Here is an 18,124-nt window from a genome sequence, read left to right as displayed (position 1 = left end):
TATACATTCTTAACAGTCTGTCCCTGTCCTGGTACTCCTACATCATCTGCTATAATCAAAAACCATGGACTCTCACTGCAATGTACGCTACAGCTAAAAAGTTTAAAGCAACAAAACAACCTGAAGAGTCAGTCGCAGCCGAAAGATTCGGATCTTTTTAGTGAGTCGAGCCGAAAGTGCCGGTTCTCTAAAAAGAGCCGGAAATCCCATCACTAGTTTCTTGAGTAATGAAAGTAGTAGCAGTTTAACCAATAGCTGCTCCCTGAACCTTACTTTCGTTTTCGTGTCAAAGTGAAAGTGAACTAAAAGGCACATACGCTGAGTGTGTCTGGTTTGGTGACGACTGTTTTTAAACCCATAAAGCCAACAGTTAACATTGCAGTTAAAATACATTAAATGTGAACACCTTCGGAGAAGTCTGCGTTGAAAGGTGAGTGTTCCGTGTGTAATGACAGGACTTCAGCCTTTAACCCTCGCATATTCGTCTTGTAGCCTATATAATTTGAACGTTGCTAGTTTTGCTTTTAAACACTGTTTTTTACAGACTGCAACCAATATCCTCACAGTCTTGACTGTAAATGACAATACTTACCGTAAAACTACATACACAGGTTCTTAAGCTGCTTCCTAATAATGTCCCCCTCCAGGCAGCCCTGGGGTTTTCTTAGTGTTAAATTGTTTCATTCTGAACTTCTTTCTGCTAAATTGTGAGTGTGAATTATGATTTATGAGGATACGTAGTTTAAAAAGTGAACATGAGATCATTAGTTCGGAGCCAATCGCGTGAGATCAAGAGCGTTTCCGTTTCTATTATCCACACTTTTCCAGCGTTGTAGCAGTTTGGAAACAAACTAGCCCAACTACCTTCTCATGGAAAGAGTAATCGCTGTATTTGGCCTCCCTAAGCACACAGAGTTAGTCTGCACAATAGCACAAGGCATGTTGCAACAGTATGCATTATTTTGAACAGTGCCGCAGAAAGAGGGGTACTACTGCCTGCACCTTTTGTTAAATAGATCTGGTCAAGTGTGCAGAGGACAAGGACGGACGATCAAGCAACCTGATACTTTAAAACAATCTCCAAAAGCTGATTCTGTTCATCTGGACAAAACGCTACGTAGAGATGAACAGAATCAGCTTTTGGAGATTTACTTTCCTGGATGATTGAGAATGCATCAAGACACTTTAAAACAATGATATTTACTTGGAATAAAATTCATTCGAATTTATATGTATATATATATAAATCCTTATTAGAAATTCAACCTGTCCTTCAGTAAGCAATGTGCAGTTTGCAGGGGTTCCCAGCCACAGAACCCAAGTGATTACTCAAAGAGAAAAATTTTAATGATTAGAACATTACAATATTTTGCTTCTGAGGACCAAGGCTTTCTTGTATTTTTTATTTTTTTTTTAAATTGGTCTTGAGCAACAGATCTCCAGGCTTTGACAGTCTTTCAAAGTTTTTCTATGAATATTGGCATTTTCACTACAGGCCTTGTAGAATATTAACACTTAGATAAACCTATGTCTGGCTATATGTAATTTCATTGTAGTATTGTTACTTAGACTGAAGAACATGGGATTATTGGTTTCACCAATATATAATCTCTACCATTTTGAAGATTATTGCTTTGCAGTCTAGAGTGCAATCTTCCCGCATAGTCTGTCCATGCTTTTTTCTATGCTGACTGTCGGACAGCTGACATGTGATCTTTAGCCTAAGTCCTTACCTAACAAAACATTCAAACAATTCTATGATCATATTACGATTTCAAAGTCTCCGTACGCCAGTATTTTAAATACACTGATACTGTACACAAACCTTAACACCAAGGACTCCTACTGGCCACACGGGCTTGGGGATTGCCATGGCAGTGAGTTGTCTATGTGTGGCATGAGGGAACCAAGAACAAGGCAAGGGAGAATCATAATTTTGTATAAATATAGTGTAGGAATTGGAGCAGCGAGGAAGAATGCTGGACCCAGGGTGGAGCCGACAGCATCCCCTGGTAGTGTAATCTCAGACTAGCCAGTCTGGAGCAGTGCCAGGGTTCGAAAGCTGGGTAGTGTCGGCAGAGAACACTCACACTCAGGCAGTCCCAGGTCCAGTAAGAAGGATCATGGCTGAGTCCACCGCAGGGAGCATGGGGTCCACTTACTGGTCATAAGTCCAGTAGGTGGATGGCCTTGAAAGGCTAAGCCATTTCCCAGTTATCACTGGAGCCTCAGTTTGAGGTGGTGCAGCTGTCGAGCAGCTATGGCATAGTGGCTTGAGAGGGACTGCAGCACTGAGGATGAAGAGCTGGAGATAAAGGTTGAGCTGTGTGTGGCATGGGAAGAATGGGCAAGCTGTGATTTCTTTATCTCTTTAAACAATTCCATGTGGTATATTCAATCAAAAATATCAGAGATGTTTGAATAGTAAAGCAGTCAATGATGCATGATGAGAATAGCCTTCATGTCAGAAAAAATCTCACTGATATAACAATGTCTTTTTTTTTTAAATTTTAGACAATCTCAGAAAGTCCTTCTACAGCTTCCCACCCAGCAGCACCCAGTCTGTTGGATCCACTGTGTGGTCATGCCATTCTGTCAGGACTTGAGTACAATGCAGAATTAGATGGATTTAACATAGAGTTAAATGCACCTTTATGTAGGTTAAAACAGTAAATCTATATGGCAGGAGAAAACAAAGTCAGTGGATATCATTTTAAAAGAATGTTTAATGTTTAATGTTAATGTTTTGGTGTGAATGTGGGAGTGAATGTGAGTGCGAATGGTGGTCTGTGTGTATGTGTTAGCCCTGTGACAGACTGGTGACCTGTCCAGGGTGTACCCTGCCTCTCGCCCTGAGACAGCTGGGATAGGCTCCAGTGCCCCCTGCGACCCTGAAAAGGATAAGTGGAAGCCGATGGATGGATGGATGGTTTAGTGTTTCATTGAACCTAAAGACTAATCTGCACACAAATTTCTAGTAATGTTTTTTTTCTTCTGTCTTTCTTTTTTACTGTGCTTCTTTCTTTAAATCGGGACATGATAGTGTGTCTAATCGTGTCTTGTAGACTGTAGGGTTTGTGATTTTACCAACTAGGTGTTGGACAAGTATTTGGTTGCCTGTTTCTTCAAAGTACTTATCCGGGATCTTTTTTTTCTTCAGTCCTGGAGTTAAAACAAAAGTTCTTCTTGATATCCTGATGTCATGTCTTGTCTTTAAATATCCCAGACATGAAGAGCCAGAAACACAATGACAGCTCTCAGATGAAAGAAGCCCTCCAGCATGATACACAGCAAAATCCTCAAAAGGAGAAAGAAAAGCATGAAAAAGAACAGCACAGCAATGATAGCACAAATCAAGACAGCTTCTTGCCATCCTCTTCAAGAATTTGCAGTGCAGAGAATGTAAAAGACGGACAAGCAGAGTGTCAACAGAAGGAACGGACTTCATCTTGCTGTCAGCTGAAGGATATGGAGCGACTTCAACATGGAGACATGAAGCTGGGTCCCCTAAGATTCAACAAGAGACACACAGTCCTCATAGATGTAAGACCAAGTTATTTATTTATTTATTAATTCCTATTAGTATTGATGTAGTTTTACAGTGCCAGAGCTGATAGGTGGGCAGGTACAAATTTGCAAAGACAAAGGCAAAGTGATACTGGAAAAGTTTAACTCAGGAGGTAGAGAAGGTTATCTACAAATTGGAAGGTTGGTAGTTTGATCCCTGGCTCCTCCAGTCTGCATACCAAATAACCTTGATCACAACAATAACCCCAAGTTGCTCTCTAATGCAGGTAAAGAATAAATATCCATGCAGCTTGAGGGGATAGGTTAATTGGAAAATCCAAATTGTCATTAGGTGTGAATGTGCGAGTGAATGTGAGCGCGAATGGTTGTCTGTCTCTGTGTGTTGGCCCTGTGACAGACTGGCGACCTGTCCAGAGTGTACCCCGCCTCTCGCCCTATGACAGCTGGGATAGGCTCCAGCACCCCCCGCGACCCTGAAAAGGAGAAGCGGAAGCGAATGGATGGATGGATGAATGCCAGATAGAAAAAAGTGTTTGTGTGAGTGATGTATGTTGTATAAAGCGCTTTGAATTCTTTATAAGAACTAGTCCATTTACCATAAAGAGAACAAAGGATGCAAAGACAAAAACATAGAAATAAAGGAAAAATCACAATTGGTCACCAACTACTGCCTGCGTAACAAAACGTTAAAAAAACTGATACACAAAAATCAAATCTTGCTATGTTGTTTGTATGAGACCATGAGTGTCTCTGCATGTGTGTTAGTCATGAAACATAATTGATGAGAAACTGCAACAATGTCCTCTGGAAGTCAGCGGCAGACAGAGAAAGGCCCAGGAGACCCACTGTCCACAGCCCCTCAAGAGCAGTGAAGACCTGAGGCCAGATGTCATGATGATAACTGCATGCCCATCCCTGCATAAGGAAGAGGGAGGCTCCAGACAGAGTCCCCATGGTCAAAGAACCACGGAGAACCATTGGATGATTTATTGGAAAAGAGGTATTGGTTGTGTTCTTGAAATTATACTTTTTATCTTCCAGGTGGATACTTTCAACTCTCAACGGAAAATTTTAACTCAGAAAGGGAGAGATCTATGGCACAGCGACTTTGTGAAGATGCCTTGTTCACAGGCAAGTATGGCTTCCTCATTGCAAAAGGATTCACTTATTATTCAGGAGAAATAAGTAAGTAACCAAGTAAAGTTTAGTGGCTGTCACAAACCAGAACTCAAAGTGACTAAAAGAAATAAAGACCTCAGAAAATTAAACTGCCATTAATAGCAATATTAAGTCAATTTAAGACACAAGACTGTGATTCAAGACCATGAGCAGATGTGTTTTACAAGAAGAGTTTTACATTTGGATCCTGCTCCTCCTGCCACACAGCAAGCCCATTTAAGCCTAATCTTAAAAGTAGAGATCCAAACTGGAAGCTGGCTCCACAGAGGAGGGGCCTGAAAGATTCAAGGCTCTGCCTCCCATTCTACTTTCTGATATTTTAGGAGCCAAGTTGACCAGCTGTCTGAAAGCGATGCACTCTAATGGGGTGATACAGTACTATAAGTTCTTTAAGATAAGATGGAACCTGATTATTCAAGACCTTGCATGTTAGGAGAAGGATTTTAAATTCAATGCTGGATTAACAGGGAAGAAGAGAAGATGAAGAGAAGCTAGTATAGGAGAAATATGCTCTCTCTTTCTAGTCCCTGTCAGTACTCTTGCTGCAGCATTTTGGAGCAACTAAGGGCTGTTCAGGGAGTTTTTGTGACATGATACTAATGAATTACAGCAGTCCAGGCCAGAAGTAATATATGTATGACGTTTTTCAGCATCCCTGAGACAGGATGTTATAGAGATATTGTGCAAATGAAAGAAAGAAGTCCTGCATATTTGTTTAATATGTGCATTGATGGACATATCCTGGTAAAAAACAAAACAAAACAACAACAAAAAAAAAACAATGACGCCAAGATTCCACACAGTGTTTATGCAGGGCAAGCAAATGCCATCCAGAGTAAGGATCTGGTTAGATACCATATTTCTAAGACGAATACAATAACCTCAGTTTTATCAGAATTTAGAAACAGAAAATTAGAGGTCATCCAGGTCTTTATGTCTTTAAGACATTCCTGCAATTGGTGTGTGTTATATGACTTCAGATAAAGTTGGGTGTCATCTGCATAGATGTGAAAATGTTTGCTTTGCGTTCTAATGATACTGCCTAAGTGTACCATTTACAAAATAAACAGAATTGGTCCTAGCACTGAACCTGGTGGAACTCCATAATTAACCTTAGTGTGTAAAGAGGACTCTCCATTTACATGAACAAACTGAAGTCTATTAGATATATATGATTCAAACCACTGCAGCCCATTAATTTAATACCAACAGCATGCTCTAATCGCTGTAATAAAATATTACTGTCAGCAGTATCGAATGCAGCACTGAGGTCTAGCAGGACAGGCACAGAGATAAGTTCACTGTCAGAGGTTTTTCAAACCTACGAGACATGTTATACAGGTTTTTAGGCATTCAAGAGCCACTGGAGGCTAAGAATTGCTTTGTGTAGGTTGCAAGAGGTGTATTATCTAGGTAGGAGAAAAGCCAGATAAGAAGACTGCAAGAAGTTGGTGTTGATGTACAGTGACGTGCATGTTGTTCACACAGTAATTCAAACTAATGAGCAAGCCACAGGGTACTGAAATATATGTATTAAAATAACTGTCACTAGTCGCTAGTATCCATGATCTCATTCTTTCGGTCACTACTCACAGTTTATGCCCACAAGTGAGGAGAGGGACCTAGATCGACTGGTAAATCAACAGTTTCATTTTTAGAGACAGCTGTGTCCTCAGCAAGGTGGACAGCAGTACAACATGTATATCTCTGCGTCCTGTTAATTTAAACATATTCCATTATCTCTTATCTCATCTTAAATATCTTTCAAATGGTTCATTAAAAATGAGTTCTGTCATTCTGTCATCAGGTGATTGCGGCTATCGGGCGATCGTGGCTCAAGAGTTGGGAGTTTGCCTTGTAATCGGAACGTTGCCGGTTCAAGCCCCTGCTTGGACAGTCTCGGTTGTTGTGTCCTTGGGCAAGACAGTTCACCTGTTGCCTACTGGTGGTGGTCAGAGGGCCCGGTGGCGCCAGTGTTCGGCAGCCTCGCCTCTGTCAGTGCTCCCCGGAGTGCCTGTGGCTGCAATGTAGCTTGCCATCACCTAGGGCTGTGCGATATGACCAAAATCTCATATCCCGATATAAGAATTCTATCGTCCGATAACGATATAAATCACAAAAATATAACATTTTCTGTGAATCTCGGGCAGCTCGTCTTGTGGGAAGTGTTTCCAGCTGCGCGTCATGTAGCTGGAGTCGAGTGTTTTAACCGATGCATGAAACTATACATTTTTAGACATAAGTCGTAAAGGCCACCGTTTTCTTTGTGAGTATTTATTACACGGCGTGCTGCGGGAAAAGCCTGTTCTAACGTTTAAGTCTAAGGTTTATTTTTTAGCACCTGGCGGCGGTTTTTTTAATTCTCATCCGTAAATAATTAGCTCTTTCACGTCATTCAGTTTATTTTGAAAAGTCTCAACAGGATTTTGAGCTTTATTGTGAAAGGTTTATGTGGAAAATAAACGAGCGGACAGGCGATGGTGTTACCGTCGTTGTTGCTAACCACAAAGCATAAAAACAGGCGCTTTTCCGTCCATAGTGTGGTTATATAAAATATAAGAGAAAGAGAGAACTTTAAGAAATTAATGTAGCAACTACAGTGACCATCAAAACAATGAAAAATATTGCCGTAAACAGTTTATTTTGCGACACCACAAAACAAATGATAGTGTAAAATGAAACGATAGATGTTTTTATATCGTCATCCGATATATATCGTTATATCGAACAGCCCTACCATCACCAGTGTGTGAATGGGTGGATGACTGGATGTGTAAAGCGCTTTGGGGTCCTTAGGGACTAGTAAAGCGCTTTACAAATGCAGACCATTTACCATTGCTGGATGTCATCACTCACAGTATAAGTTCTTGGCACTATCCCATGGATCCTGGAAAGTCTGGATTTTTAATTTTTTATTGCAGTGAATTTCTCATCTGGGGCTGACAGATCATGTGGTCCTTGTCCTCTGCTTGTTTCCTTATTTTTCTTTTTTTAAATAATCTTTTATAATCTTTTCATATCCCTTTGATTCCATTTTTTTTCTATTTACTTCATTCACAGTGCTCCACCTAATTCACTAACTGTCCCCTTCTATCCTCCACTGCATTCTGCATTCATCAGCTTCTCAAAGTACTTGTTCCCATCTTCTCAATATGCTCTCTTCACTTGTGTTTTTTGCCCCATCTCCCTTCCCTTAACCCCACACGGTTGCGGCAGAAGGCTGCCCTCCCTGACCCTGGTTCTGCCAGATGTTTCTTCCTGTTAAAAGGGAATTTTTACTTTCCCAAGTGCTTGCTCACAGGGGTCATATCTTTGTTGGGTTTCTCTTTGCAATTGTAAAGTCTTTATCTTACAACATAAAGCAGAATGAGGCAACTATTGTGATGATTTAATAATAATGTATACTTCATTGATCCCTGTGGGGAAATTCCTCTCTGCATTTAACCCATTCACTCAGTGAAGCAGTGGGCAGCCACTGGGTGCCCGGGGACGGTACCTTGCTTAGGGGGTACCTCAGGGTGGCCGTTCAGTGGATTCAAACCCCCGACCTGCCAATCATGGGGCCACCACTCTACCTACTGAGCTATCCCTGCCCCAAATTGTGCCCCATTTGGCGCTATATAAATGAAATTGAATTGTATTTTGAAAGATAGGACTAAAAACTGAGGCATCTTAACCTCAGTGAGCAATCGGAAAACCACAAAACGTAAAACCATAACCAAAAATTGGACTAACTCAATAACTCATACTTAAATGTTAAGTACCATTAGTTGAAAACACAAAAAGCTGGGAGCCCAGGACTATGACTCACAGTCTCCAGTTGTGTGCTAGTTTTACAAATTTTCCCCCACTGACAGAGACTAACATGAAGCACATTTTAAATGTGTTTTAATTGTATTTCATTTAGGCTTATATAAAAGTAATACAGATTTTATATGTTGTCTCAAATGGAACAGAGCACATAAATGTAATTGTCATTTCAGGTAGCACATCAGAAGTCAAGGTGGGATGTGATATCCAAAAAGCTGAAATCTCTGGCCAGTAAGAAAACAGCCAGTGTCAAAGATGTAGAGGTATGTTGGCAAGAGTGGACATTGAATCATTGTTCATTTTTACACTGATAATGTGAAATTTGTTCCCAAGGACACATGAAAAGTTAAACGGGTGCTATTCTTTGACCATGCTTAATGTGAATTTCTATGACTGTTATATAAGCATATTAGGTGGTCTTAAAACTTCTCTCATCAGGAAGCTATCATCAAGTATAACCCCAAATATAAAGATCAGTGGTCATTTGATGCCCTCCACACATTGGATCAGGTGAATGCCCACATCTGGTAATTGAATTATTAGTTTTGTGACTTGACTATTTAAATGAGCGATAATAAGCAATGAACATATTTTCTTTTCAGATTACCCCACATACAGAAAACTACTACAAGACACTGTTTCCAAAGATTGCTGCATTGGCCTTGAAGCTCCCTAGCTTTGTGAATAAGGTATCATTTCCAGTTATCTTCTACAAGTAATATTGTGTTGACTATTGAAATAAATGATCTTCTTGGAAAATCTAAGAAATACAAAACCCTCCAAAAAACTTATAACTTAAAATCAAAAGAATACCATTTTCATATAAGCAATGAATTGCCAAAAATTGTAAAATTGAAACTTGAACAGTTTAAAATGTTCCAAGTCTCTTTGAAGTATCCCCAAATACTGAGTCACTATCTTGAAATGTCACTAAAAGGAAAGTTCTTTAAATTAAACAGAAATCGAATATATTTCTTAGGGCGCAAAAGGTGCAGGACCCTAGTTTCTTCTCAGACTACATGAATGACAATATGCTGAAAAGGAATGAAGAAATAAGCACCTGGTGTTGGTGGAAGCGGTTAAAAAGCATCTATCTATAAACATCTCTTGTTTTGTGCCTCCTGCACTTACATCTAGTCTTCAAGTTATCATCATTATTCATTGATTTTATTGACAAAAATCTTTTTGGTGTGCTGTCATTTAAACAATACAACATTAATGCTTTGCTGCATTCCTGCAAATGTACAAATTATTGGATTAAAATAAAAATGCTCCTCCTTGTTCACCTGAATTCAGTCCCTCTTTTGGAGAAAAATTCAAAGAATACATAAAATTTTAAAATGTGCAAAATCTTAACACAAAGTCATTAGGACATTACTTTCGCCTTTACATTTAAGTTCATTCATTTGAAGATCAGTAAGGTGCTCATTCAGCACATCTCCGAGAAGCAAACTAAAGTCAACTGTGATTGTCATGTGTGTGATTAGAACATGCAGGCGTGTGGTCAGTGTTTGATTTGCTTTTGGTTTGTATTCCACTGGCCCCTCAGAAATTTACAGTATCATTCAATCATATTCATCTGTTGTAGGAAGCCAAAATTGCGACTGATATTAAAATATATCTAATCGTGCGGCACTGATACATAACCTATTAAGAATGCCTTGGTGACTTTAATTAGATTGTGATCAGGATGCTTATTTAGACCTAAAGCCGACACATTTGTGTTTTCAGTATCTGAAAGGTACTTATTTTTTTAACAATAGATATAAAAGTAGGCTGTAGTCCACTGGTTTGCGAAGTCTCTGGGTGTAAAGTCTCTTAATATAGGGACTGTGAGACAACACAGAGACTACAGACACATTTGTGTGCAGTTCTGCAAAATAACAGTTCAATTCAGTTTTATTTACATAGTGCCAAATCACAATAGCAGCCACCTCAAGGCAAAAAGGTTCCAGTAAAAATAGGAACCTTTTCATCCTATACTGTAAGTAGGTAGACTGCTGATTGTCTAAAACAACAGGGAAGAACAGCAAAGCTTACTGTGAAAAGGTTTAAAAAAGTTTACTTTTAACGCCTTTTTGTTGTATGCATGATGATCAAAATGAACATAAATATGAACAAAAGTAGACAGCATTCCTGGTTGGTGCTAGTTGTTAACGTTATAATGTTACACTAAGCTGTTATGTATATGTGGGTCTGCAGAGCACTTCATATAATTAACTCAGTACCATGACACCTTTGGACAAATTAATGCCAATTAACTTGAAACAATTATTAATTATTAGGGACATTTGTATTCTAAAACGAATAGTTTTCGATGAGAAAACTAAAATTAAGTTCTCCTGAAAATAAATAATCTGACTGACAAAATGCGTTTCCATGTTCTCAGGCTATCCCGCTTCTACGAAAGGGACAGAGTGCAGCCATCACAATGTCTCAGGTTCAGATATCCTGCCTACTTGCCAATGCTTTTTTTTGCACCTTCCCTCACCGTAACACCTCCAGTCCCAACGCAGAGTACTCTGGTTACCCCAGCATCAACTTCAACAGGTTGAAAAAAAATCCCTTCACTGTAGTCTCTCATTTTGTGTGCCTAATGTATGTTAATTGTTAATAATCATTCTCCACACAGTCTATTTGGAAACTGGTCAAGGAGGAAGATAGAAAAGTTGAGGGCCATCATGCATTATTTTAAAGAAGTTACAGATGAAAGTAAGTTAAATCCTCCCATTCTGCCCGTTTGTGAGACATCTCAGTAAGAGTCCATTGGTGTTTATCAATGTCATTGCAGGTACCCGACCTAAAGGACTGGTGACATTTGAGAGGGAGTGCCTCAGCTACACGGACATGCCCACATGGGAAAGGTAATAACTGATAGATTGATAGATCTGCTGTGGTAAAGCAGCAGCTGTGTTACCACCTTGATTTGCTACCTTGAGTTTCTCTAAATCATGTTGTTGTTCATGTGATAGCTGTAAGGCGAATCTGTCTAAACTTCATATCACCTCAGAAGGTCAGATTGAGCTTGAAGGTAAAGGCATGCTTCAGGTAAGAACTGTCCCACATGAATAATGATTTACAGTTTCATATTTTTTGTTTGGGATTTGGTTATTTGTGTGTCTATGTATGTCTATGTGCAGGTAGACTTCGCTAACAGCTTGATAGGTGGAGGTGTGCTGGGCTCTGGTCTGTTGCAGGAGGAGATCCTGTTCGTTATAAATCCAGAACTGATTGTAGCTCGCCTCTTCACAGAGAAACTTGAAGACAATGAGTGTCTGATCATTACAGGTTTGTTCATAAATGGATTAATCATCTCACAAAAATTAGGCTGATTTCATACAAAAATTGCCTGAATGATTAAAATGATTAATTAAGTTAATTTTTGAAGCCAAAATATCAAATAACAACTGGTTCCATCTTTTCTACTATAACGATTTCTTTTTTAAATTCATAGCTATTTTAATAAGTGAATGACACACTCATATGTCAGAAAACATAAATGGTTATTTAAAAAAAATCAACTATAACATGAATTTAAGACAAAAAAATAGTAAGGATGGATAAAGAAAATAAAATTAACAATTATATGTTATATTTCAATTTTGAAATTAAAATAATCATCAAAAAACAACAAAAAGAATCTAATTCAGTTAGGACCATGTTACCAAATAAATCATAGCATTGCAGCATAGCTTTGTGTTGGGACCTTTCTAGCTTTTTGTGTGTATACATGGAAAGTCAGAAACAGGGAGATCAAGGGATGTGAATTAATCCTGTCATAGTTATTTTACAATAATTACTTAAATGCAGTGTAAGGATGATGCTTTGAGTTCTGGCAAATTACAGTTCACTATAACTATTTTCTTTCACTTGAGGCAAAATGACAGATTAATCAACAATCAATTGATTAATTTGCAATGTTCTCCCCGTGTTTGCATGGGTTCCCTCCGGGTACTCCGGCTTCCTCCCACCGTCCAAAGACATGCAGTTTGTGGGGATAGGTTAATTGGAAAAATCCAAATTGTCACTAGGTGTGAATGTGAGTATGAATGGTTGTCTGTCCTTGTGTGTTAGCCCTGTGACAGACTGGCGACCTGTCCAGGGTGTACCCCGCCTCTCGCCCTACGATAGCTGGGATTGGCTCCAGCGCCCCCCGCGACCCTGAAAAGGAAAAAGCGGTAGCGGATGGATGGATGGATGGATAATCAACAATCAAAATACTGTGCAAGAGTCTCGAGCCATCCCTCATTTCTTTCTATCTTGTTCCAATTAGTCTTAGTAACAGCATTTCTCCAGGATTCGTGAAAGTGTTTGAAAGTTTTTCTTTGGATATTAGATACCTTTTCTCTCATTCAGAGATGGAGAAAGTTGAGAAAGACAGGACAGGAGAGGAGGAAGAGAGGTCATATTTAAATTAAAGTTCTGCTCAGTGGTATTTGATAAACTAGAAATTTAAAGCTTACCTGTAAGTCCTCATGTTTTTAAATGAGATATTGGTTAGATACATGGAAAGGACTGATTCCTATAGCACTTTTCTACTCCTCGAGCACTAAAAGTACTTTATACAACACGCTACATTCACTCGTTCACACCAGCACTAATTTCTATGCTTTTCAGTGCTTTTTAACTACCATTCACACACATTCATACTCTGATGGATGCATTGGAGCATTGGGGTTAGTATCTTACCCAAGGATATTTGGCATGCAGACTGGGGGAGCCAGGGATTGAACCACAAACTTTCCAATCAGCAGATGACCTGCTCTACTTCTTCAGCTACAATTATGAGACTTCAAAGGTATAAGCATCACAGCTTGTTGTGTCAAAGTAACTGAGGATAAAACACAGAAAAACATGAAGGAAATTTTCCTGGCCTGGCTTTTTATAACTTAAAAAATATTCTGTAGAAGATCAAAAATGTTTTCTTGTCGGAGGTCAATTTAAAAAAAAAAAACAAACAAAACCCAACAACAACAAAAACCAGCAGCACTGTACACAGCGGTAGACTGGTGCGTAATAAGCAAGTGAATAATGCAGCTGTGGTGGAAGTGAAGTGTAGTTTTGATCTTCTTCTGCTGTTTCAGTCAATTTTGGTCTAAGTGACGAAACCTGCAGCTTCAGAATCTGTGAGATGCTGATGTTGTGTCCAAAAAGTGACTGTCTGCCAATAACTTCTTTTCGGTATTTGCCAAAAACTGATTTAAAACGCTATAAATAACTTGCTGGTGTATAATATGTGAAGCATATGTCAAATGTATGCTTCATAAATGATATCAAATCATCTTGAGCCACAAACAACATTCCTGTGACAAGGTAGAAGCCGCAATCAGTTTTTGGCAGTGACTTTTATATATGTTTTACTTATCCAGTTAAAAAAAATCTCATTGACATTAAAATGTTTTTTTAAGAGTAATCTGGCCAAGAGGACAGTGGAAATTGCAACAAATATAACGATAGTTCTGTAAACATATTTTAAGTGGACAAAAAGGACCGGATTGGTTATAATGTAAGTATAATAACACAGAGTTATAAAGATAGTTGAAAACAAGTAATTTTTCAATTTTAAATATAACAACTTGTAAACCCTGTTCACTGAAGTCGATTTACCAACATACGTAAAGATATTACACATAAAAAACACACAGAAACATTGGAAGTGCCTCCACTTGAATACAAAGATAATGCTAAGATAAATAGCTCTAGGAAATTAAAAATGGGGAAAATGAATATAGTACAGAAATTCATGATAAATCTATTCACTAAAAATGAATATGCATCAATATTTGTATTAATGTACAACTTTTGTTGTCTGTTTCTCAGGCTCACAGCAGTTCAGCTCCTATTCAGGTTTTGGAGACTCCTTTGAGTGGGCAGGTCCTTATGAAGATCAGTCCCAAAGGTCTGAGGGGGTCATTCATTATTTGCCTTTAGAACTTTTGTTTTTTTTTAGAACTTTTTATTGAGTTTTCTGATGCATTTTGATCCAATTTTTAGGGATGAATGGGCTCGGCGTAAGACAAAGATCCTGGCCATTGATGCTATGAACTTCAGACACAGCGTGGATCAGTACAGAATGAGACATATTACCCGAGAACTGAACAAGGTGAAGTTTATTATGTGTTATTTATTGTTCCTTTGGTTGTTCTTTGTTGGCAGAAAATAAAGAAGCACGAAGGAAAAGTCTCATCTTGAGTTGTGTATTCCATTTACACACACGTGGAAGCATATACTACACTGTTTACTACCCAATGTAGGATTGGATAATCTCAAACCATTTCTGCTGGGTTACGACTGGCAGATAGTGATGCCCAGATCCTATTTTGCAGAACTCCATCACTGACACAAGAGATCCATCACCATTACATTCTCTTGGTGGATGGACACAAAAGTCTCACGTTTGGACACACCAAACCAAAGTCCAGGGTTAAATAAATAGCTAAATGTCTAAATTTTTGTCTTGGTCCCAGCAGTTCTCTTCTTATAGGCGTCCCTGATTTGTGGTAGTTCCACTATGAAAGTCTGATTCAGGCAATCTCCTACAAATTGCTAATGTGGTTTTATACTCTAATTTGCTGGGTGGTAGTTTCTAGGGGGGTAATTTTAATGAACTAATTCTCTGAAGTAAATAATTTTCAACTTCATCTTCAACCTTTCAACTAGCTGAAAGCTATTTCAACTGATTTGGCAGATCTTTTTTTTTTTTACACCAGATGCCCTTCCTCCTAGGTATTGAAGCACGTGTCTCGCTTTAAGTGTCTTTTATGAGCGCTTTAATGTGAATAGTGTTGTGTAGGTGACGAGAATGTCAAACAGCATCATGAGTTTAAAGCTAGAAATAAAAACGTCGATGTTAAATGTTACCAGTGCCTATGTCCCACAGGTTGGATATTAGTTAGAAGAGCATGTGAGCAGAATTCAACTTGTGAGGAAATTTCACAACAAAGCAGAGTTGCTGCAGTGTGCATGGTGGCAAGATTGTGTGCTTAGTCCAAATCAGCTCCCCAGGCCAGGGCCGTAACAGCAATTGGGAAAAACTATGTGAATAAGTGAATAACTGTGCCTTAACAAGACTTTTGTGTTACACACAACTTTTTGTGTGTAACCATGCTGTATTGTACACAGGAAATGAGACATGAATGCAATTCTACAAAGAACTGAAAACCTAATCTCATGATTATAAAACAAAACAACAAAAAAACAAAAAAACAAATTAAAAAAATAAATAAATGAGTGGGTTTGTCCAAACCCTCTGACTGGGCATGTATACATACAAATTTAATTATTTAATATTTGCATACTTGTATTTTACTTTTCATCTGTGACATATTTATATTGCTTGTTTAAAAGTTATAGTAAAGCTTATAATGCTACTTAAAAGTAAACCCATGCTTATAATGTATGACTGCCATCTAAAATGAATTAATCTCATGTATCTTTGAAGGCTTACTGTGGATTTAAAGGGTACGATGGGCATGAAAACCCAGATATCGCTACGGGAAAATGGGGCTGTGGCGCCTTTAATGGAGACCCACAACTCAAAGGTGAACTTCTTTATATTCATTAGTGCAAAGGTCTCTGAATTTAGTGTAAGGACTAAAGTGATATGCTTGATCATATATGCAGGATTACACTTTGATTTGGAGTTTCTGACATCAAAGAAAGCCAGCTGATTAAATGTATAAATGTGACCTATTTCTACAAACCAAACAAATGGTTAAGAACAAACTGAGTGCAACATTGGTTGTGGAAATTAATGGTGTATTAAATAAAAAAAAAAAAAAGTCAGCTGCTGGAGAGTTTTATTCTTACAAGAAAGAATTTAGTCCATACAGCAGTGTAATGAGGAATTCACAGAACCAGAGGAAATCTATTTATACAGGGTCTCACCACATCTTTATTACCCTGTTGTCAGACAGAAATACACTTACCATACACAGATTAACACAGATTAAGAGGATATATTTAGCAAACAGAGTAATCATGTCTTATTGGTTGAGACAGAAAACAGGACAATTCAGTTCACTTCAGTTTAATTTATATAGCACTGAATCACAACAGTAGGATCTTGGAAAGTCTGTCACAGTGCAACATGAAATAAATGTATGTAAGTTCTTATCTGTTCATGTGCAGCTCTGATCCAGCTGATGGCAGCAGCAAAGGCTAAGAGGGGTTTGGCTTTCTTCACCTTTGGGGATGAAAATCTGAAGCAACGCCTACAGCACATATATGACTTGATGTTCGCAGAAGGGATTACAGTAGGTGAGTGTTCCCAAGACATGCAGTTTTCTTTTCTCCAGTTTCTAACATCACATTGCTTTAAAGCTTGTATATTTTCCAGCTAATTTACTGAACACCTAATAATTTCTTTAAAGGGTTAGCTGGTGTCTGACTGAAAGCGGCATTTCTAAAAACCTGCAGACACTGGCCTTTAATATAAGGGAAATGGAGACCTTTACTTACTTCTTGAATGCCTTTAACAGCCTGGACAGTGATTTTTATTTGAAGGATTCAATTTTTTTTCGTAAAGTTCAAAGGATGATCACAAAGGATGATCTGAATGCCTTGCCTTAATGCCTTCACTTTCTGCATTGACAGTAAGCACATAGTATTTTGTTACTGTCAGGTGAAGTGATTAGGACCCATACAGTTTTCGATTGTTGGTCACAGCAGCTTTCTAGCTACTTCCCACACCACACACCGCTCCTTCCTGACTCCAGAAACTAAAAGGGGTCACCTGTGCCCTCCGACCTCCCGGCACCACCCTGTGAGTTTACCGTAACACCCCCCCCCCCCCCCCCCCCCCCTCCCATTGCAGCAGAGCCAGAGGCCACACGCCTGCCACATGTTGGCTTTACTGACCTGTTACATTTGGTTGCTAGGTAAAGTAAACTTAGTCAATAACACCAAGAAAACCAGCTTCTTCTAATAATGCCCATGTCCCTAGAGCCCTCTGTTCTACCTCTCCCAGAACCACACCCCTATAATCAGAATGAAACTATGTTGTGTTCTTTAATTATTTAGAGCTGAATGCCAATTTTTTAAGATATAACTTTTCAGAATTTGGCTGTAAAAAGTGGTGTTTCTTTAATTTTTCTAATATACCTTTTTATTCCTTTTTGACAGGGAAACTGTACAAACTTCTGCGTGACTTTAGCTCTGCCAAGCACTGTGATTCACATGTGGATCTGTTTGACTTCATCGAAAAAAACAGAAACTCCAAGAGTCATCTGTAAAGGAGTCTGTGTCCACATTTGCACTAAAATCTTGGAGGGTAGTTTTTATAACAGAAGAAAATACTGAGCTACTTAATCATTTTGAGAAGACAACTATTTTGAAGTGCTTTGTTTACATGATAATTAACTATACAGTAGCAGCCAGGAACAAAATAAACATCCAAATAGCATAATTTGGGTGTGTGCTTTGAGAGTTAGCACAGTGGTCTAATCTGCTTTATGCTAAAATTTACATTTGAGGTCATTGCCATACACCAGGAGTTGTGGTCAGAAAACATTCTGAAGACATAATTCTTGAAATTTCTTGTAATTCTGCAATCTCATTAAATTACTTATATGACAATTTATTGCCAGTTTGTGTGGAATTTTATTTA

The 18,124-nt window shown here is 38.6% G+C and overlaps 1 protein-coding gene across 2 annotated transcripts; it reads left to right on the top strand.

Annotated features, from left to right (window-relative positions):
- Positions 1-254: 254 nt before the first annotated feature.
- pargl (poly (ADP-ribose) glycohydrolase, like) lies at positions 255-18,095 on the top strand. 2 transcript variants are annotated; one of them, XM_024803355.2, is made up of 16 exons: positions 255-430; positions 3,227-3,543; positions 4,570-4,659; positions 8,691-8,780; positions 8,956-9,027; positions 9,120-9,206; positions 10,907-11,067; positions 11,150-11,229; positions 11,309-11,381; positions 11,490-11,565; positions 11,658-11,805; positions 14,338-14,416; positions 14,512-14,620; positions 15,959-16,058; positions 16,648-16,776; positions 17,641-18,095. In XM_024803355.2, exons 2-16 carry the CDS (start codon positions 3,229-3,231, stop codon positions 17,748-17,750), a joined length of 1,719 nt encoding a protein of 572 aa, XP_024659123.2. In that variant the 5' UTR covers positions 255-430; positions 3,227-3,228; the 3' UTR covers positions 17,751-18,095. The 2 variants fall into 2 exon arrangements, with proteins under 2 accessions (XP_024659123.2, XP_024659124.2); XM_024803356.2 differs by lacking the exon at positions 255-430 and adding an exon at positions 1,149-2,977.
- The last annotated feature ends 29 nt before the right edge of the window (positions 18,096-18,124 follow it).

The sequence above is a fragment of the Maylandia zebra genome, linkage group LG7 (assembly GCF_041146795.1).
Source record: "Maylandia zebra isolate NMK-2024a linkage group LG7, Mzebra_GT3a, whole genome shotgun sequence".
In the NCBI taxonomy this organism is placed as follows: Eukaryota; Metazoa; Chordata; class Actinopteri; order Cichliformes; family Cichlidae; genus Maylandia; species Maylandia zebra.
Note: the sequence above shows the minus strand (reverse complement) of the source record. Positions and strands in the feature narration are given on the sequence as shown.

Excerpts from the sequence above, each read along its gene's own strand:
- pargl (XM_024803355.2), top strand. The coding sequence starts at position 3,229 with ATGAAGAGCCAGAAACACAATGACAGCTCTCAGATGAAAGAAGCCCTC. Across the intron at positions 11,566-11,657 it reads AAGGTAAAGGCATGCTTCAG|GTAGACTTCGCTAACAGCTT; the intron begins GTAAGAACTGTC and ends GTCTATGTGCAG. Across the intron at positions 16,059-16,647 it reads TGGAGACCCACAACTCAAAG|CTCTGATCCAGCTGATGGCA; the intron begins GTGAACTTCTTT and ends GTTCATGTGCAG.